General features: G+C 40.1%; 1 protein-coding gene across 2 annotated transcripts in view; it reads left to right on the plus strand.

Annotated features, from left to right (window-relative positions):
* LOC308587985 (serine/threonine-protein phosphatase 4 regulatory subunit 1-like) overlaps window positions 1–20,929 on the plus strand; it is a gene marked incomplete at its 5' end in the record, with an annotated part of 37,133 nt that extends 16,204 nt beyond the window's left edge. For both annotated transcript variants that reach the window (XM_081196064.1, XM_081196065.1), the window contains 14 exons: window positions 1,190–1,297; window positions 2,811–2,876; window positions 4,268–4,426; window positions 5,951–6,105; window positions 7,220–7,656; window positions 8,915–9,132; window positions 11,205–11,294; window positions 11,930–12,115; window positions 13,092–13,253; window positions 14,826–14,926; window positions 16,011–16,131; window positions 17,174–17,308; window positions 19,032–19,173; window positions 19,927–20,929. In XM_081196064.1, coding sequence (XP_081052190.1) covers window positions 1,190–1,297; window positions 2,811–2,876; window positions 4,268–4,426; window positions 5,951–6,105; window positions 7,220–7,656; window positions 8,915–9,132; window positions 11,205–11,294; window positions 11,930–12,115; window positions 13,092–13,253; window positions 14,826–14,926; window positions 16,011–16,131; window positions 17,174–17,308; window positions 19,032–19,173; window positions 19,927–20,081 — 2,235 coding nt within the window. In that variant the 3' untranslated portion in view covers window positions 20,082–20,929. The remainder of the gene's footprint in view (window positions 1–1,189; window positions 1,298–2,810; window positions 2,877–4,267; window positions 4,427–5,950; window positions 6,106–7,219; window positions 7,657–8,914; window positions 9,133–11,204; window positions 11,295–11,929; window positions 12,116–13,091; window positions 13,254–14,825; window positions 14,927–16,010; window positions 16,132–17,173; window positions 17,309–19,031; window positions 19,174–19,926) is intronic.
* Window positions 20,930–22,425: the final 1,496 nt, after the last annotated feature.

Consider the following 22,425-nt stretch of genomic DNA (forward strand, 5'->3'; position numbering starts at 1 on the left):
TTCTTTTAAATTTATACTTGACTATAAATAGTTGCTTAAATTTTCTAATTCCCAAGTGTATTGAGTTCTTCAGATCATTTGCAAGAAATCCGTTGTGTATCCACAAAATGTGAACATTCGCAATTTCATTTTACCATGGCTGTCTGACACTTCACCCATAAAATGACTTTACCAGCTAGACTACAGTTTCTTGTTTGGGAGTTGCTTAGGCCAAATTTCCAATGTAACATCTGAATGCCATATGTCTTTTTCAAGGACTGACAATTCCATTAAAGTCAGAATAGGATAATGTTCTCCAAGTTCTTTCTTTGCATTCAGTCACAATGACTGAACCATTTGAGAAGGAAGCTGTGATTTTTAATAACCATATACTTTTTAATATATTCTATAAACATATTGAGACTTTAAAAAAACAACCCAGCAAAGTTTAGGAGTCTTGTCTTTACAATATTTGAATGAACCTTTGTGGTATTGGCAATTTAATAATTTTACAAGAGTCTTGGGATAGGTAGTACAAACATTCATGCAGTGTAACATTTTTTAAATGCTTATTTTTAGAAAATGTTCTAATTCTTAATGTTTGAGAAAAAAACTGATTCTGCTTTTGGAAAAGGTGTTATAGTCAAAGATGCACAGAAATTATTCGGTTTGCTCTGAGGGATGGGAGCCTTTTATGGGTGGAAAAAATGGGAACTGAATGTTCACTGTCTGCTAAATTTATACCCTGGTTTTAAACAAAAATTGGTTCCTAAGCAGGGCCTTTCCATTGGCTGAACTCAGAAACTAGCAACATTTGGCTCCTTTTCTCCTTTGAACTCTTTCTAGTCCAACTGGTTGTTACAGGAAATCTTTAACAAAGAACTAGCATCTGAGTTTGCTTTCTCTCTCTCCCCACTTTCTGTCCCCTTTACTTCTGTGTCGTGATTTTAGATTGTAAGCCTGAGGACGGGGGCTATCTTATTACTGATATTTGTAACCTGTTCTAGGAGCTTTTTCTTTTTTCTGAAAAATGAGGAAAAATTGCTTTAACCAAATAAATAATTAAATATCTGATGAATTTGATTTCTAAGCCATAAGAAGTTCATATACAGAAGTCACATTGTCTAACATAATTTTTAACAGAACTGCTAAGTTTCAAGAGGAGAACTTTATATGGAGAGAAAGAATTGAGATATTTTTCCCCTATTAGATAATCTGCAAAATGGCTTCTATGGTGAACAAATCAACCGTTGAACAGTTGCTGCTCCCCCGATTCTGTGAGCTCTGTGGTGATGGGAAACTCTTTCAAGTCCGGAAGGTTAGTGCTTATTATTTAAGACTTATTTGTGCATCTACATTAGAATTTATCTGTTCAAATTTGGAGGTTAAATTATCTTCATCTGTAAGTACCAGTAAAACTCAATGTGTTTCTCTCGTCTCTGTGTGTGTATGCCATTTAAAAGCAACTTTTTCTTTTTCATACATTGGCCAAAACATAGTTTCCACTTTAGTGAAATGTAATAATAATAATAATAATAATAATAATAATAATAATAATAATGATAATAATTTTTATTTATATCCCGCCATCCCCAGCCGAAGCCAGGCTCAGGGTGGCTAACAACAATAAAATAATACAGTGGTGCCTCGCAAGACGAAATTAATCCGTTCCGTGAGTCTCTTCGTCTTGCGGTTTTTTCGTCTTGCGAAGCACGGCTATTAGCGGCTATTAACAGCTTAGCGGCTTTAAGAAAAAGGAAACAAACTCGCAAGAACTCGCAAGACGTTTCGTCTTGCGAAGCAAGCCCATAGGGAAATTTGTCTTGCGGAACGACTCAAAAAACGGAAAACTCTTTCGTCTTGCGCGTTTCTCGTCTTGCGAGGCATTCGTCTTGCAAGGTACCACTGTACAACATTCTAAAATCATTTCATTATAAAATTAATTCAAATCAAATTGATGGCAACCATTGGGCTAGAGTTCTGTGAAGATTGCCAAAGAAGGGAGTCAGGCTGTGCCCTGGCCAAAGGCCTGGTGGAACAGCTCTGTCTTGCAGGCCCTGCGGAAAGATATTAAGTCCCGCAGGGCCCTAGTCTCTTGTGACAGAGCGTTCCATCAGATCGGAGCCACAGCCCAAAAAGCCCTGGCTCTAGTTGAGGCCAGCCTAACCTCTCTGTGGCCTGGAACCTTCAAGATGTTTTTGTTTGAAGACCGTAAGGTCCTCTGTGGGACATACCAGTAGAGGCGGTTCCGTAGGTATGAGGGTCCTAGGCCGTATAGGGCTTTAAAGGTTAAATGTACAGGTAACTCGCAACTTACACTTATTTAAAATAAGTTCTTGCATCTTTACACTTGTTGCTGGAAAATAATAATTGCAAGATTGCTGTTCTGGCTTTACATGGTTTTGCTTATACACACAATGATGCAGAATGTAACCCCACGTAAATTGTGAGTTACCTGTACATAAAGTTAATCATGTACTTGTGCTTTCTTGAATAAGGGCCACAGAGTTGATGATCCTATATTTCCTTTCAGTCATTTCCTGCTTATCACACATTCTCTATGAAATGTGTTGAGCAGCTGTTAGTATGCATTAAAATATTTGAGTAGCATACCCCGTAGACTTTTATGCAGTTAATATGATTAATAACGCCTGCAAGTAGGAAACATACCATAAAAGTATATTTTCTGGGTTGGGAGTGTAGGCAGCAAGGTTCTTTCTAAAACAAATTTTTACTCTGTGAAGAACTGTAATTTGATCAGTTTAAAGAAAGACATACGGATTCAGAATTGATACATAAAACCAAGAAAGTTTTTGTTTCTCTTGTTTTAGGTTTGTGCAGCAAACTTTGGAGACATTTGCAATGCTGTGGGGCAAGAAGCCACAGAAAAGAACTTGGTATGTTAAGGTTTGGGGTCTTGAAGCTATGTCATTTCATTAAAATTATAGAGCAGCCCATCAATAATATATCTTACATATTAAAGTATCTAAATACTAAAATGCAACAGATAATCAATAAAATCCACAATAAAAAACAGGGGGGAAACTCCTAACTGCACAGACAATATAATAAAACAATGTGCAGTCTGGGTGAATAAAATCTTTTTGATCTAGCACTAAAAACACCACAGAGAAGGTGTCAGGCTATCCTCTCTGTGGAGGCTATTCTGTATCGTAAAAAGCCTGTCTTTCTGATAATCAGCTACATCTATTCACTTGGTAAGGGCACCTGGACAGGACTTCTAAAGAATATATTTAGGGTCAGGTAGGCAACTGTGCCTGGCGTGCTCTGGTCCATGGGGTCACGAAGAGTCGGACACAACTAAACGACTAAACAACAACAACAAGGCAACTGGGGGAAGAGGTGATTTTCAGGGAACCTAGTCCTAAACAATTTAGGGCTTTTAATACATTTAACACAGAACTGGTTTAAGCCAAACCTCTAAGGAAAAGAGAATCCAGAAGTGCATGCTTTCTTTTGATGAAGTGTGTCTGATGCACTGTCTCTGGACACCCTTGAAACCAAACCTTGGAGCAACTCCATCAAATGCACCAAGGCACACACATAATGCGGCTTATGAATATATGATACTGGGTGGGTGTTGGGTGGCTGAAGAATACATCAATGTTACTTAAAAACGGCAACCCATGGCATGCTCACAGCAGCACTGTAACAAGAAGGTTGTTTTGATCCCAAGCTAGCAGCTTTCTTTCTTTTTTTCTCTCTCCTCCCCCCTGAGACTTGTAAAACTAAAGCCTCAGAAATTCATCCATGTGTCAGATTTCTCCCTCAAGCTAAAACTGTCGTGCTTGATCTTTAGCTAGCCATGGTGGTTGCTATTGATAACTTCAATTTGCAAGGATAATCCTTCAGCATTAGCATTCCTTCTTTAAGCCTTGCTGAAAGGACATTAATATTTGTAAAGGTATCTGACCCTGCTGTCAGCTTCTCTTCACGGATTGAAATAAATCAGATTGACGGTCTCAGGCAGCTTAGCTTTCTTCTGTGACATAAGTATCTGTTTATGTGCAACTGCACGTAGTATTTGTAGCCAGAATTACCAAATTACCAAAATAAACCTGAATGCTTTAATTTATTTGTTAACTTGATGGTGTTTGCTAGAAACTGCTAGCCAAATGATGTTTTCAAAAGAGAAACCCTTACTCGAAACCTCAAATAATTATTTGGAAGTAACTGTCTTCACAGTAGAAGTGTTGAGGGCTGCAGTGCCAATCAGTGAAATTGCTATTTTAGAACTGTTTGATCTGATATGTCTTTATTTTGGTAGATTCCGAAGTTTTTTGAGCTCTGCTCTGATAGCGTTTGGGGTATGCGAAAAGCTTGTGCTGAATGCTTTATGGCTGTCTCCTACACCATTTCCCCTGAAGTTCGGAGAAGCAAGCTGTCTTCCCTCTTTATTAGTCTCATCAGTGACCCTTGCAGATGGGTAAGTAGAGAGTGAATTAGTCCATCTTAAATTGCAGTTGTACTTTTCTGTCTTTTGATAAATGACCATGACTAGCTCAAGTGACAATTATCGAATGTTTTATTTGACTTGCTCCTCTCAGCTAATTAATTGCAAGTCATTAAAGCTCTGTTTCTGTTAGCTGATGCATGATGGAAGCTTTTTAAGCAAGCAAATAGTAGTTCAGCTGTCAAAAGCAGACTTTAATCAACTCTTCATGATTGCATATTGATCAGATTTCTCCTTTTGCTTCCATACAGAGATGACTTGTGACAGCCCTTTTAATTTAGAGTTTATTCTGTTGTAAATGTCCATGGTCCTGATGGACCATCTTACTTTTTCAAAACACATCTCTTCAGTGAAGCCTTTGGCATAAGTCCTTAGTTCCCATATACTATTATAACTAAGCCTAAGCACACATAGCAGAAATAAACAAATATTTCCTTGTCCTTTCTCTGTCTCCTGTGTGCTGAATTTTAAATTGTTGACTGTTTGGGGCATGAGAATAATAATACAAATCTGATCTATTCCTTTGATTTCCCAAGGAGATTGATAGTTCTTGAATTTCCTATATTAAGCCCCTCTGCCTTCATTCTACAATCTAAATTGCAAAACATAAAAGTAATTCTGTTATGCTAAGGGTCAAAGGAAATTATCTTTGTGTATTTTTTTGTTAAATCCATACTCGTAATAATATCGTATAGTTTGCTCAAAAGTTATTTTTATTCTTTAACCATTAGGTTTTTAAGCACTATTAGTTACCTTAAAGCATTATCTTATTTGTTAACAAGTAATAATATGTCTCATACTGATTTTTTCCCCTTTTGTTTTTTGTTTTGAACCAAAGTGTAGTAGTGTGTTTGATTTTTCTGCTGGTGTAAGCTCCTTAACTTGAGATGAATGAAATGTCATTCTTGAAGTGTTGGCTATGAATTCTAGTACCTTTTTGAGTGAGGAAACTTCAGTCTCAGTGATCTCTTTCTGGACTGGCTCATTGACATGTACATAAATACCATGTGTGGTTTCTATTGCTGAATGTTCATAGCCCAGGTATCTGGGGTTGCATGTGCATTTTCTCCTGCTAGACTGGAGAGTTGTACATGAAGTGCCTAATAGCTGGTCAGTTGCTAGCTTTGAAAGCACAACAGACCACCTGCTTGGGGGAGAATGTGGACTTAATCCAGGCACCAATCACCTGTTATGTTTCAGAAATGGATTCCCCTCCCTCCAGTAAGTAACCCATATAATACAAAACAATGTGCAGCTGCATTCTCATGATATCTGTTGATGCCTTATATCTTGATGTTTGACATTGGTCCAAATCCCTGAAATGGTTAAAACTTGCCTCATTCTAGCAGTGAAATTATACTATTATCTTTGCCCTAATGCCTTTCATTTAGTTGATTGGGATACTTTGGAATCATAGTGGAACAGCAAAGTGTACATTTGTCTCCAGAAGTATAGTTATCAAGCCAATTGTGTCTTCTTACTTTTCCAATACCGTAGGTTCGTCAAGCTGCTTTCCAGTCCCTCGGGCCGTTTATTTCTACTTTTGCAAACCCTTCCAGTGCTGGTCTTTACATCCGGGAGGATGGGACACTTAGTATCCGGCCTTCCAGTCCATGCCCAACAGGCAACAATGCAAATGATGTGCTATCCAGGTACAGTGATTTGGCTTAGTTTAGTTCATCGCCTACTTCACATGTCACATTAAATCATGGTCTTCTGCCATCCCACTGCCGTTAGGAAACAAGCCAAGATCTGACTTGCTGTGATGCCTGAATCTAGGTTCGTGGTCCCCATTCCACCCCCAATAAACCATGTGCAGTAAGTCAAGAACAAATCTTAGTTACTGTTTGTGGCTCCCTTGGAGTGAAGCAAGCCATGAGACTGGGTTCAGATGTTGTAACAAGCCAGTAATTTGTGAGTTCACATTAAATTATAGTTTGCAGATTATATTAAAGGTAAAGGGACCCCTGGCCAGTTGTGACTGACTGGGGTTGCGGCGCTCGTCTCGCTTTATTGGCTGAGGGAGCCGGCGCACAGCTTCCAGGTCATGTGGCCAGCATGACTAAGCCGCTTCTGGTGAATCAGAGCAGCGCACGGAAACGCCGTTTACCTTCCCGCCGGAGTGGTACCTATTTATCTACTTGCACTTTGAGGTGTTTTCAAACTGCTAGGTTGGCAGGAACTGGGACCGAGCAATGGAAACTCACTCCGTCGCAGGGATTTGAACTGCTGACCTTCCGATCATCAAGCCCTAGGCTCTGTGGTTTAGACCACAGCGCCACCCGCGTTCCTGCAAATTATAAACAAACTTGGCCAACAGTGGTTTGAACCTTGAACTCTATTCTTTGGTCCAAGACAATAACTGGTACACATATACAAACCCATACGTTAAGTAGTATGGTGTCTTTTACTTGTTTTTCAAATCAATTAGTCTGCAGTTTCAATGCAATTCATATTTTTAAGTTCTTAAAATAAAGTGAGAGAGGGCTTCTATCAGCTATTTAGATAACATAAACTTCAAAATACACAGAAAAGTATCCTTGTGATAAAAGCTGGTAGTTTCAGATGTCATATTTGCACATCTCAGTATCAGCTAAGGACATCTTAGGAGGTCTGAAGCTAACTTCATCTGATTTACTGAAGCATCTTTGAAAGGAATATTTTAGAGAAAAGTTGCAATTATTGCAGTTAAAGTATTACCTAAGATACTATGTTTAAGTGAAATTTGTTTTTTCATTTTAAAAAAAATGCTGCTTCTGTTTTCAGTCCAGAGGAGCAAGTGGGGGAAAAATTGGAATCACTGACAGACGGGCCTTCTGCTAGCTGTGAGAATTCAAATTCAGATGCAACGGAAGACAGTTCAGCCATACAAGTAAACGTTGGAGTAGATCAGACTATATTGACTCAGAGTGATAATGCTGATCCTTATGTGACCAAGGATATTAAGGAATGTCAAATCAACAGTTATCAGGAAGTGAACTCAAGGGTCCAATCAGCAGAGGATGTGTTCAATACCTTCTTATACTGGCGTCCTCCTCTTCCTGACATAAGTCAGGATCTAGCACTGCTTCAGTGCAAAACTGAAATACATGAAGAGAGCTGTCCGGTGTCGGAAGTTCTTTGTAATAATTGTGTTGCCAGCAGTGAGATAAAAAAAGTTCTGCAGAGTTTGCAGGAACACATGGATGACCCAGATGTTCAAGGTAAGATCTTACGCTCTTGTGTTCTTAGACCCTTCTTCAAAAGATTTTGCTCTGGGAAACATGTTGCTCACAGTTGTTTTATTATAATGAAGAACTATTCTGTCTTATGATTGCATGCAGTTCCCTTTAACCACAATAAATTCCAGCTACATCTCTCTATAGTTAACAAATGGGAAGTGCTGTCTGGCTCCAGCAGCATTTGATGAAAACTTATTGCATTTTACTGCTTGAGTTGTCGTAGACGGAAGGAGGGCAGTTGGGTTGACACTTGGGTGCTGCCACAGTACAGCCTTCACTGAGGTCCTCTGCTTCTTTCTGTCTGTTTAGAATTGCATCTAAAAGTGGACTGCAGCCCTGGAAGAAAAAAGAGCCATTAGGGTTTTGAAGGTTGATCTCAAGATTCCTAATATCAGCTCTTAATTCAGCTGGTATAATGGCTTCTAGTGTAGTTTGTCTACAGAAAGCTACATCAGGTGTCTGGTTGTTTGAACTTTAAATAAAAGCAGGATTTAAACACAGTCCTGTTTACTCAGAAGTCTTCAGTGGGGTTTACTCCTCAGTAAGCATCCATAGGATTGCTGCCTTAGTCACTTTTCTCCTAGCTGATCACCAAGGCAAAACTAAACTTGTCTTGTGTGGTAGTAGCTGTTGGTAAAACCAAGATGTATGGTATATATGATAACACAATAGGATCTAATAAATGAGGCATAAGAAATGAGAGCAGAGGTCAAAGCAGCCCAAAGTAGAAATGTGTTTATTAGGACCAGTAAAGAGGTTTTAGTTATTGTACTAAAAATAGAAATAGTGGGGTTAGCTTGGGATCCAAAAAATCCTGGACCAGGTCTTCTCTACATCTGTGAACTTTAAATTTCTGTATTGTCATCTTTGTGGTGTTTTATGTATCTCACAGCAGAATCCCATATGCTTACTCAGAAGTAATCTTTTTGAATTCATGTAAATGCTTACAGGATTGCTGCTGAAAACCTATACTTAATCTGTAAATAAGTTATAATCTTTCAAAAATGCAGTTGAATCTAGAGTTTCCGTATAGGCACAGAGGCATTGATAGACAAATTTGTGAAGAATAGATCTTACCCCAAGAACTACTGTGTAATAAGTTAATATTTAAACTTTTGCAGTTCTCAGTCTCTTTTCTTGTTCTACTCCTTTTGAGAGGGGTTTTCTGACATAGGGTTTTAGGACTTGTAAAAGGAGATGCATGAAAACAAACTTAATGGGACTTGTTCCATTTGATCAGCTCAGGTTCAAGTACTGTCTGCTGCACTTAGAGCTGCTCACCTTGATTCTGTCAGTTGCTATGAGATCAAACAGAATGAAGAAGTCAATGGGAACTACCCAGAAGATACACCAGGTTTGGTCCTTGATCCCAGTTCAGTGAATGAGAGCACCTTATCATCATTGCCAAGCCAGGATGAGGCAATTAACCCACCCAGTCCAACTGTGATTAAAAATATGGTAAGTTTTGGTCATGGCAGGAAAAATAAGTGTGTTTTTCAGGGGGGGTTAATGGCATGTCAGTCATTTTGTACCACTAAAGACTTCTACTTACTTATTCTGAATTGTAGCCTGCCACCCTGAAAATGCAGGGCACTAGGCCTAAACTTAAAATAGCAGCCAAATGTAACTAGCAAGAGTGCACTAAATCATGCCTGTGTATTTATCTAAACACAACTGAGTATGAGTACTGGCTTTATCCCAGCCCCTGGAAACCAGTCCAAATACCAAGGCCTTGCAATGCTTCAAATAAATGCTTAGACTGGCGGATCCCCAGGAGAAAGGAGTCTGAAAATTATAGATTGGCCATTGAGAATGGCACCTTCAGTAGGATGTAGGAAATGTTGAAAGTAGTATCATCATGGTTGGGGTAGAAGAACGAATGAACCATTGAATTTTCTACAATATGTACCAGAGCAAATTAAGTATACATTCTCAGAACCCAGTTCCATAAATAGGAATAGAACCACTGCAAAACTGCCTCCAACCCAGAGCTGGTCCAGGGAGATACCATGATCAGTGGTATCAAAAGATGCTGGGATATTGAGTCCCTTTGCTAATAAAGGCCATCCTTCTGGCCGATCAAGTAGCCAAGCTAGGCCTGGATCCAGATTGAAATGGACCCAGGAGTTACTGGATTCCAACTTCCATAATCCACAGCCTTTGACCACGGTAGCTGGGGATGATGGGAGTTGGGAGTCTAGCAACATCTGGAGGACCATGTCCCCATCTGTGGTATTAGCAATCATTTTCCTCCAAGTGTGCCTAGAGCTGAGCCACCACTACCCTCTCAAACACTTTACTTAGGGAGGGCATGTTTTTGCAACCAGGTTATAGTGGTGGTATATATCTCTGTGTCAAAGGTGGGTTTTCAAAAGGAGAGTTGCACTGCCCTTTTTATAAGGTTTCAGGCAACACCCCTCATGCAGTTGTGCATTCATCGTTCCCTGGACAGCTGGTCATGTCCCCTGGCTACCTCAAATTAGCCATGACTGACAAGGATTGAGAGGACACATAGTTAGTCAAATCACTGCAAGCACCTTGTCCACATCCTCAGGCCTCAGAAGCTGAAAATTATCCCCCCAAAAGTCTAGGTGGTGCATTGGATACTTCATCAGGACTGATCACAACAGTGGCATCTAAGACTTTGCAGAGGTAAGTAATTTTATCCTCATGGTGCTTGCTGCTGCAGGCTTTTGAGAATTGTAATAACCCATTCACCAGGTTAGAGCTTAATAAACTTCACACCACTCAGTGTCATGGCAGTGGGGGCAGTAAAGTAGACCTTCACTGCCACCGAATAGGTATGATTATGTGCTATAACACATGTTCAGTCATCTTATTTTTATTTACCCATCAAATTTATATCCCACCCTTCCAGAGTGGCAAACATATTTGTATTAAAATTAAAAGTAGAATAATCACATTTAAAAACATCTAAAAGAATGAAACGCAATAAACCATGTAACCAGTTATGTGTTTGAATAGGCCAACGAAAACAGAAACGTTTTCATGTGGCAAGTTCTTTGCAGAGTTCCATGTCATTTGTGCTCTAGGCATGATCCAGCCTGCTCCATTGTCCACAACTACTCATAATAACATGGGCTATTGATACGATTGAAAGAGATCACATCCCATTGCATCTTGTCATTCAGTAGCAAGACAAGGGCCTTAGTGGAACTGCCAGCTCCATCAGAAAATCCCCCAGAGCATTCATGAATTCATGGATTGCATAAGTCTCCAGTGATGAACTGCTGCTGTGAGACCACTGGGCTAGACTCACTGGGCTAGTAACAAACCACAACAACCCCATGGGTGTCATGGAACCTTTGAAGTCTCGTATGAATATAGAACCTTTTCTCTGTGCTTACATCTTTGTATGGCTTAGCATAGTTTTGATTACATTTTTTAGCACTGCAGCATGGATTCAATTTTTACATAGATGTTCACTGTTCGTGTTGTACTGAATTTTAATGCGGTGCCCCAGATACTGTTTTGTTCTTTCCATAAATGCATATTATGCACTTTTACAGGACTCAGAAGAGCAACACAGTGGGGACAACAAAGCTTTAGAGGCAGAAAAGAATGATCCACTTCATGAAGAAGAGAAATCAAAATTACAGGTTGTTTCAACTATTTCTTAATGATGTGCTATAGGGACGTTCATCTCCCATAAATTAAACATTTTGGACTAATGTCTAGAAGCCAGCCTTAGTATTTTGGTTCTGACAGAATCTGAAGTATAAGTTTTTTTGTGTGAACTGCAATGAATATAGACTTAAAGGCTGATCAGGCCTTTTCTCAGCCTGGTTATGAGTGTGGATCGTTCTTGGACATGCACCCATGTCCTGCTTTCTTCCTGCTCTGTCTCATTCACAAGCTTCAGAAAGTAACATGTGACCAAGGCCCTAAATCAGGTTTATTATGGGTATAATTTGCATAGTTAAAATATACAAACAAATTCTCTATATAATTTAATAATGCACACAAATTGCTATTTTCGGTTGTAATTTGTAACTCATATCCATCTGAACTTCATGTGTATGAACTATTTCCCATGATAGAGCTGACAAAGTTTGGCCTGCTATGTATTCTGTAACTGCTGCTGTTTTGCACGTGCTTGTTTTCACTGTGCAGTTGCCATCTGGAGCGGGGAGATGGAACGCTATACTTGAACAGATGTCTTTCAGTGCCGACACATTCTTTCTCCGGTTTAATTTATTATTATCATCAATAATTTACTTTTTTTTGTCTCCAGGATATCATACCTCAGCCTTTATTGGACCAGTACTTATCTATGACGGACCCTGCTCGAGCACAGACTGTTGATACGGAAATTGCAAAACACTGCGCGTACAGCCTTCCTGGTGTGGCCTTAACACTTGGTAGGCAGAACTGGCATTGTTTGAAAGACACATACGAAACCTTGGCATCAGATGTACAGGTAAAGCACATGGCAGTCAAGTATCACTTAACGCCGCATGTTTTACAGGTGTATGTGTCAGATTTGTAAGGAGCATGAGATATTTAGTGCACATTCGTCTGTGCTAGTTTGCCTAACGGAGCCCCTAAAGTTCCCATCAGCTACAAGGACTGGGAGAAGGAGAAGCTTCATACAACTTAAACCTTTCAAATTCCATAAAGTGCTTGCTTTCCTCACTGGCCCATAATAAGATTACAGTTCATTTTAACTAATCCAGCTTCAGGCTGTCAGGATAGCAGGTTGAAGAGAGCATCTTGCCTAGCCAATATTGAGAGGTGCACATATGCACAATGCAGCCAAGAACAAAGTTCATTTTATGCTTAAAGATAAAATGTCCCATTTACTTTCCATGAACTCTGTGTAGCTTAAGATAAAATGAAACCATTTATATGACATACAGTGTCTGCATGAGTCAGGTTATTATGTTTTTAATTAAACTTGCTATATATGTCCCTCCCTCTCAAATTCTTTTCGAGTTAAGAAATGATATTCCTGGCAGATGCAATGCTAGTGGTATTTGGGGCCCTAATCGTTTCCACCTTGAGGTGGAAGGTCGGTGAATAATTCTACAGAGATATAACTTTATGCTATGGAATGAGACTAAGGAAGTTTTTGGTTCTTGCAAAGCTTCCCAGAAAGCACAGCTTTTTACTGTCTTCATGCAAACTGTTCTACTATTGCCAGGGGGAAGCAGTGGGCATTATAGCTAACTAATCCTGTTATCCTCCTGGACCCTGTTGAGTTCAAAGACCAAGGATGAAGTTAGAATCTGGCACAATCAACTCAGGAAATTGGAAGGACAAGACAGAGAAGAGGCCTTTTAAAAAAGCTAATACTCTGTGCTTGGTTGCCCTCGTGGTTTGATAGCTCTTTTAAATTTGCTATATTTGCTCAGCAGAGTTCAGTCTTGTTTTCCATTTTTGTCAACTGTTTACAGTGGAAGGTGCGTCGGACACTCGCTTTCTCTATTCACGAGCTGGCTGTTATTTTGGGAGATCAGTTAACAGCAGCGGATCTAGTGCCTATTTTCAACGGCTTCTTAAAAGATCTGGATGAAGTGCGAATTGGAATCCTTAAACATCTTTATGACTTCCTTAAGGTAGATGGAGATAAGTCGTTCATGTTTGCTCTGTTTCAGCTATATTTTTCTTAGACGCATGCCCCTGGTCTAGAGAGCACTTGGAAAAGCCAAAAGAGAGAAAAAGCGTTTCATTTCTGAAGATTAACGTCATCTAACTCCTCACTCTCTAACTGCACCTTCAAAATCTGCTCCAGAGGATTGGGGGATCTTCCAGAGCTGATTTAGGGAGTGCAATAAGGGCTGCAGGAGGAAGGAGAGGAAAGTGAAGTCCGGTTCCTTGAGCAGAAATCTGCTATCACAGCATTGGATAGCAACCCATTGTGTTGGTGTGCGGTCCATATCTGCATTGTTATGTATTGCTTCATATGGTTGAAGAAGTATCAAAAATTGATGTACCAATTGAATAGAGAGCCCAGATGTTAAATTATTGAAAGGGAAACCAGTTGATAACTAATTCATAAACATTTTCACCACCATCACCACCCCCAGAAAATATATTTCCCAATCTGTACTTTCATAGCGGGCATAATGGATGATTTCCCATTGTTAATCATACTTAGAGAAGTCCCACTGATATCACTCTGTGACTGAAGGCCCCCTAAGTCTGTGTACCAGCCCAAACCTCTGTAATATCTAACTGCAAATGCTATATATGTCCAATGCAAAGGTGACCCTGGTATGTAGATAGTGTGCATACATAGGCCTTGCTTTTAAGTATTGTTTTCTACTGATACTGGTGAATGGCTTAGGCAGCCACTGTACAGGGACTGTAATGTTTAAATTGGTCTTAAAATCATTAACACATTGCATAAAGAAGTTGAAGTTATGTGAAACGATAATTACTGGTCAGCATTATCAGGATCTGCTTCCTAATTGAAATATCTGCAAATGTTTTGACTACTTGAACCTTTGAAATTAATGACGAATGAAATGGGATACTTTATATTAGCCCTGTGCTTCCATTGTCAGAAACAAAGTACTACTGAGATTTATTTGTTATATTATTGTCCTTCTGTTAGGGCAGTGTACATACCTCAGGGCACTGGGCGTGGTTTTCTCTCTCCCCATTTTATCCTATCGGAAGCCATGGTTTCCTACTGCATGAGCAGCCCTTGTCGGTCTTGGGTTTGTGGGCTTCCTTCTCTTCCTTCTTCTTTCATGTACCAGAGGAGGAGATTGGAAGCTTATGCTTCATATTTCAAGGAAGCCACAGTTCTTCATTACATCACAGCTTAGGGAACTGTGGCTTGTTTAGTAAGAACAAACCAGGATCAAATTGTGGAAGCTCACATGTCTGATGCTCACTATTGTTTATTCATGAAGTTACGTCTGAGCTGGCAAACCCAAGGTCAACAGGTTAGCTTCATGGCAGAGCAGGGTCTAAAGTCCAGGCCTGATCCAGCACTAAACTCTACAGCAGACTAGCATTTAACCTGAATGAGGAAAAGTTGTTCTTAGGAAAGAAATGTTTAATGCTTCAGAATTGTGCTAGATTGATTTTGAACATGATCTACTAGTCTTCATGCTCAGTTGCTAATAGGTTCAGTTGTGAAGTATTAATTCATTTTGGATTTTGTTTTGCGGGGGTAGTTGCTTCATGCTGACAAAAGACGTGAGTACCTTTACCAGCTACAAGAATTTGTGGTTACGGATAACAGCAGGAATTGGCGGTTTCGTTATGAGCTTGCAGAGTAAGTGAAACTAGTTTCGGTTTTGTATGTATTTGCTATTTAGTGGTTTCCATTTGGCTTTGAATTATAGCAAGGGCCACTTAAAAGCAGGACTATAAATCTATGCAGCAGATCATTCTGTGTAATAACACTGACATCTAGTGTAGAACCTTGTAATTTCAGTACAAAGTTCTCAGTGCTAAGTGACAAGTATCATATCCGTTGACATTTCTTATTATGGTTGTAATATCGGCTCAGTGGATTCCAAAATATAAAGTGTCTAATAAGACAGTGGTAGTAGTTTGTACTTTGCTTTCAAAATTCGCTGATGTTCTAAACGCTGCAGCACATTTGCTGATAGGAGTGAGACCCTAACACCTCTTCTCAGAGATCTGCACTGGTTTCCAATTTATTACTGGGCCAAGTTCAAGTCGTTATTGTTGCTATATAAAGCCCTTAAGAGCTTACTTACAGGATCCCCTTACCCCATATGTGCTCACTTGACAGCTTTGATTTGTGGAACTGGCAGCATTACAGATGCCACACAGCACTAGTTGTGCACTTGTGAGAAATTGTTATTTCGGTGTGGCCCAACCGACACTTTCACAACAGGCAGGTGCCTTCACTGTATGCTTTTTGATGCCTGCTTGAAGCATTTTTGTTTAGGCAAGCATATCCAGACATGTTGATGTTGACGTGTTCTAATCTCTCTTTAGTTTACAGCTGGTTTTAATTGTTTTAAAATTAACTTGGTTTTTTGCTGCTTTTATTTTAGGGTTTTTGTGTGTAAACGTCTTAGATGTTTTGTAAACTACTTAGATGAAATAGTATAAAATTTTTGCTAAATAAATTGCCAGGCATTGTTAGTCACCTGAAACCCCCTCTTGTGCAAGAAGATAGAATGGCCATCCTAGTGGTGCAGCAATAAAACTGCTAGCACATTTGCAAAGCTAAGCAGGGTCTGGTATGGTTTTGGATGGAATTGAGATTCCTGCATTGCAGGGGTTGGACCAGCTAACCCCCAGGCTCCCTTTCAACTCTACAATTCTACGATTCTTTGACCAATAAGACAGTGTTGTAAATTATTATTTCTCTTTTATTTTAGGCAACTCATTTTGATACTGGAGCTCTATAACCCCAATGACGTGTATGACTACTTGCGGCATATTGCACTAACACTCTGTTCAGATAAAGTTTCTGAAGTCAGGTGGATCTCCTTCAAGCTGGTAGGCTTTTTGTACTTTCCCTGTGTCTACATTTGCTGTACATGTTATATTTTGTTTTACAAGACTGCTTTAACATATATATTTTTTCTTGCTGCCCTAATTTTCACTATAATTTTCCTGTGATTTGTCCTGTGTATTTAAAGACTAAAACAAAGACTCTCCTCCTGCAAAGAGGGGAGGGGTTGTGGGCGGGTTCTGATCTCTGCCATCCACTCACCTGGCTGGCGCACCACGCCCACGGGCAGGAACCCAACCAGGCGCTTGAAGGGGGCGTGGACAGCAGCTTAACTTGTTGCTGCGCCAGCCACGCGGTCTCACTTTTCGCCATCCCGTCACGAGTCACCCACCCTCCACTCCCTCAGAGCTCAGGGTTTCAATTTTTCTTTTGGCCTTGCTATGGACCTTAGGTTGGTCACCCAGGTTGTCCAGGGGGCCTGGTAGGAATGTTTCCATTTGGCATTAGGCTTTGTGGTTTTTCCGCCTACCTCGTAGCAACCGTCACAACTTTCGTGGTATTGGTGGGTAGGTTAGGCATTGGAATGTGTTTGTGGTGGTGGAAAGGCTAGGTGTGGCCATCGCCTACGCCTCAATTTTGGGCATTCCGTTAAAGGAATCCGGCGGTCGTGGATCCTGTCCGATGCCTGTGTGGCGGGGGGCCATGGCATGACCCTCGGTGACATCAGGGGAGAGCTTATAGTTGGATTAGCATCAATGGGCTCCACCTACTGGTGAATAACCCCCCCCTTTTTAGACTCATTCCTCTCCAAGTGGGTGGAGTCAAGTCACATGATCCAATGCCTAAGCCAATACTTTTTCACTTGCTGTAATCAATAAAGTTGTGGCCTTTTCTTGACCCATTAACCTTATATTACGTGTCCTTGTGTCTTCATTTCACTAAGCGGGGATCGGGTCCTCGAACCACAATTACTATTAAGGGACAAATATGTAAAACGTTTAGGCATTTGTTGCACCAGCATTGCCACCTTTAGTTGTTACTATTCATGACCTGATTCTTTCCTTTTATTCCCCCCCCCCTCTCCAGGTTGTGGCAATATTACAGAAATTTTATGCAAACAGTGCAAACTCTCTGGGTTTAAATTTCATTAATGAGTTGATTGTGAGGTTCCGCCATTGTTCCAAGTGGGTTGGAAGACAAGCATTTGCCTTCATCTGCCAGGTGGGATTTTCTTTCTTTCTTTCATGACTAGGGTGTGAATAAAGAACAGAATTGCCTTCACACAGTTATACTGCTGAAGCTAAGCAGGGCATGGAAGCTAACTGGATGGAAGACTACTTGGGAAACTGTGCATGCTACTCTGAGTTGTGTGAAGAAAGGGATAGGAGTTATGACATGAACATCTACAGGAGGAACATGTATAATCTTGAATTAATGTAATGGAATCTTCTGCCTTTTAAATTTGTGCCTGTTTGGATAGATACTAAGGCACTTTGGGGTTCTTAATGATAAAGGATTTAGTTTGAATGGTTCCTATTCAGAGGGGGCACCACTCATGACTGAGAGATCACAATTAAAACCAGCAAAAGAGTTCTCAAATCCATTGGCAGCAAGTCCTATCAAGACTCTCAGTGGAGGTTCTGCCATCCCACTTAACTACTACACATTACCCCCCCCCCCATTTTCTCCACTTTTCTCACCTGTTTTGATACCATTTACTTAGGTGCTCTGATGCATCGGGGCCTATATTGCTGCTTAAAACTGTACCACGAGGGAAACCTAGGTGCCCCCTTGGAGTGGGATGTTGAGAATACTTCTGATTAATAAACACTTTGCATTCAAGTACCCTCTTAGGGTGTTCCAAGTGCCTTGAAAACGTTATCTTCTTGTAATCATAAGGTCAGACCAAACGCCCATGCAGTCTAGCCCATTATTTTCACAGTGGCCAAGCAGATCCCTAAGGGAAGACCAAAAGCACACTTTGCCCCCTAGCAATTGGTGTTTGGAGACCTGTCACCTCCACTACAGGAAGTAGGACACAGCCATGCTGGCAAGTATCCATTGCTAGCTTCATCTTCTGTGAATTTGTCTGGCCACATTTTAAAGCCATCCAAGTCGGTAGCCATTGCTGCATCTCGGAGCAACAAATTCCATCATATAACTATGCACTGTGTGAAGAAGCACTTTAGTCTGTCCTGAATCTTTCAACACAGAGTTTCAATTGGATAACATTGGGTTCTAGGACTTATATGAGAAGGAGAAGAACTTTTCTGTGCTCACTCACTTTGCCCCATGCTTTGTACTTTGTACACCTCTAGTGAGCCCTTTTTTTCTTAACTAAAAAGCTGCAAATATCACAATCATTGCTTGTGATGGAGTTGCTCCATCCGCTTGAATCATCTTGGGTACCATTTTCGGAACCTTTTCCAGCCCTACAGTGGCTTTTGTTTTTTTGAGGTGTGCTGATCAGAACTGTTTGCAGTATTGGCAGTTTTATTTTCAGTCCCTTTCCTAGTGATCGCTTTTTCACAAATGCAGCACACTGAGTTGTCATTTTTCCCCAAGCACTCCACCATGATGCCAAGGTCGTCTTCCTAGCCAGTCACTGCCAGTTTAGACTTCATTGATGCTTATGCTAAATTAGGCATTTTTGCCCCAGTGTAAGCTTTATGTTTGCTTACACTGAATTACATTTTCCACTTTACTACTCATTCGTCCAGTTTGGAGAGATCCCTTTGGACCTTCTCGAAATCCCTTTTTGTTCTTAATCCTGTAAGACATTATTATTATTATCATCTCCTTTTTGCAGATGGAAGCTGAAAGAATTTGTGGCTTTCCTAAGCTACTTACTTAGTGCGCAGCAGATACCACCTCTTGATTATTGCTTTTATTGAAAAGGATGCTTGGTGTTTTAGCATTTATGTGCGATGGGTTTCTCTTGCAGGCAGTCGTTGAAGAGGAGTGCATGCCTGCTGACCATTTTGTTGAACACTTGTTACCCAGCCTTCTAAGTCTGGCTTCCGATCCTGTGCCAAATGTAAGGGTTCTGCTTGCTAAAGCTCTCAGGCAAACATTGTTGGAGAAAGGTATGCTAATTCCTTCTACACATAAACTGTTTTCTAGCAGTGTGATCTCCATAGTTAAGTAATAGTGCTGTCTTTCGCTACTTGTTTCGGATTACAGTTGTATTGCAATCTGAAAAACTTGAGCATTTCAGTTGTTCATTCCTTTTCAACAAAGGCCTTTATAGAGATGGTTACTCACCAAACACATACATCCTACTGTGGTTCACAGCTTTGACCCGTGAATTGGACTTGTGTCTTCCTGGTTCTGGTGTTCCAGAAAACCCAGTGCAAATTGAGATATCATCATAAGGAGAACCCTGCTAAGTCAGACTGAACATCCTTCTAGTCTAGTCCAGTTTCCCAAGTGGATCCCATTTGGCCTTTTCCTTAATGGCCTTTCAGCAAGCTGCAATTTGTTCATTTGTTTCTCCAGGCTTTTGTCACTGTTGTGTTTCTTTCCCTTGCTGTACATGGTTTTAGGCTGCAATCTTGTTCCCCTTTCACCTGGAAGCAAGTCCCATTGAAATTGAGGGGACTTGCTTCTGAGTATGGTTGGCACTGTTAGTAATTTTAATTTTTTGTATCTACTTTTTATTGGCTCTTGTTATTTATAATTTGTGTGTTATTGTTTGTCTTAAGTTACTGTAAGATCCCTTGTGGGCTCATCTGGACAAGAGAGTGTGTTAAAAGATTTCGGAAAAATAATAAATGAACAGCTCAGTTCTAAACAATGTAGTTCAGACTAAAATGTTCTCTTTCACTCCCCTATTCTAGTATATTTTAGAAGTGTTGGCAACCCTCACCTTGAAGCTGTTGAAGAGACTGTCCTAGTTCTGCAGGCGGACAGGGACCAGGATGTTTCCTTTTTTGCCACCATCAAACCAAAACACAATAATATGCACATTACTTCACTTGAGAAGCAAAATTAACTTCATTTGTCTTTGTGGACCACAAAATGATGACTCAGCTAACAGGTTGCTGCTTTGGCAACGAACCTGGAGGAAGGACTGCATCAAGCAACCAATGTAACCGAAGGGAAAAGGGCTTGTTCTTAATACCGTCATTTAAATGAGGAACACATTGACCTTTTATCTACAGACTGGCAATACTGATATGGAATGCCCACCAATCATTCAGCTTTTGGTTTTTTGCCTTTCAAGGATGTGGGCAGGGACACTCCTCTCTACAGAAAGTATTTATGTATTGCTTGTGTGAAGTTGTACACGTTCATTGCTTCATCGTCACCCCAGATAACAGGAATATGCCTTTTGAACATGTTGACTCAGAGACAAGGGAAGGCTAATCACTTGGCTTCCAATTCAGAGTGGCGCACAGAGCTATATAGTCAGTGAACATAGAAAATGTGGAGTTTCACCCATTTTGTTGTAATGGACACTCACTGTTGCATTACTAATGGCACCACATTTTATTATATAAATTCATCCAGAAAGTTGGCAAAGAATTTGGAAAACTTGAATCCATATCTGTAAGCCATTTTTTTAAAAAAAAACACAGCACAGTTGTTTTATTAGAGCAAAAGTAAATTTTCATTCCCCCTGGGTGGAGGTGACATTTTTTAAAAACAACAGAGGGCTTCACTTTTGTGAATTGTAGCATTTTTTGGTTTTTCTTTGTGTGTATGTCACTGTGTGTGTGTGTGTGTGTGTGTGTGTGAGAGAGAGAGAGAGAGAGAGAGAGAGAGAGAGAGAGAGAGAGAGAGATTCATAGTGGTAGCTTTTCATTCTTGCAGTTATCTCTCAATCTTATTCTGATAAAGCTGTTACATTAATATAAGCTGCAGTTCTCAAACAACTAACTCTGAAGTAGTTCTTGTATATTTGTTACTCCAAAGTAAGTGGTTTGAGGCTTGTGGATATAGACTGTTGGGCCTTCAGTCCTGGGCTATGATTGGAATTTGTTCATGAGAGCAAGGTCAGAGATCTGGGAATCTGGGTTTCTCTACTTTGGGTCTTGAGAGTTGCCCCCCCCCCCCAAGATCGGTGGAAATTTTAGTACAAAATGTGTCCTGCCCAAAGAGCTGTGCGTGACCTTCTCTTCCCACGTGGGGGCTTTTCAGCCACCTCCTTCCAACGGCTTCCTTCTCAAAAAGATTGCTCTTAAGATTAGGAGCAGCATTCCATTTGGTGTGGGGGACCACCACTAGAAGGGAACCCCAAGACCCCTCTGTCTCTGTGTGGAATCATGTTGCCTATGTGCCCACGGACCTCTCTGGATTTCCCACTAATTCTGGTTTACGGTTGTAAACTCTAATTAGAGTAGCATTGTCTTGGAAGGGATATAAATCAGTGGAAATATAAATGGGAAAGGAAAAACGGAGGGGGATCAGAGCAATCTGAACATTGCATAGTTCATATACTATATGCAAGAGTCCTGGAAAATTAATGACACCAACTAGCTGATTCACATTGTGTTCCCAACTGTAGGGCCATTCTCATGTGTTTCCATCTTTGGATACCCATGAAAATGTAATCTTTAAATACATAATAAACAACTTCTCTAGGGACTGTGGAGTCCAGAAACCCAGATTATACTGTATGTACAGAAGCAAATTATGTATGTTATAGGTCTTCACCAGGGATTATTCAGGGGAGTGATTGCTGCTGGAATTTAATATTTATTTATGATTTGGCCATAAGTAGAAAAGTTCTGCAGTAGAGAAATAGTATCCTCTTCAAGTTTTCTTTACTTGAATATGCAAGCCTCACAGCGCAATTATACATAAACACAACTTGGAAGTAAGTTCCGCTGATCTTTGTGATAATTACTTCCAAGTAGATAAGATATAAGATTGTGCTGTTTGGAATTTAAATGCAGAAAACCTCACAGGAAGCACTGTAACCTTTGGCTAAGCATAACTGAATCTCTCTCTCTTTTTAAAGGTATCTGACAAAATCACATTTAGCAGCAAGTAAATATTTTCCGTTTAGCATTTGTCTGGTATCTAGATAGGGCATAACTATGGTCTCTCAAATAACTTTGCTTCATTAAGTGGCTGTACTATCAGAATTGTCAGCTTGCTTCCTGGTATGTTTCTCAATTTGTTTGTTTTATGGTTTAATTTGCCACAATTGCCTACTGAATTCTGGACATAATACTATGAAATATTGTGCTCCAGATTGCAATACAGTGTTTAACGTTTATAATAGCGTTTTGCTTTGCAAGATCCTAAAATGCTTTTAGAAATGTGTCCTTGCTATTTCAGTACAAAACGTTTAAACTCTGTGAATTCTGCAAGGTGGTTCTACACTTAAA

The sequence above is a fragment of the Podarcis bocagei genome (assembly GCF_964188305.1).
Source record: "Podarcis bocagei genome assembly, chromosome: 5".
Taxonomy (NCBI): domain Eukaryota; kingdom Metazoa; phylum Chordata; class Lepidosauria; order Squamata; family Lacertidae; genus Podarcis; species Podarcis bocagei.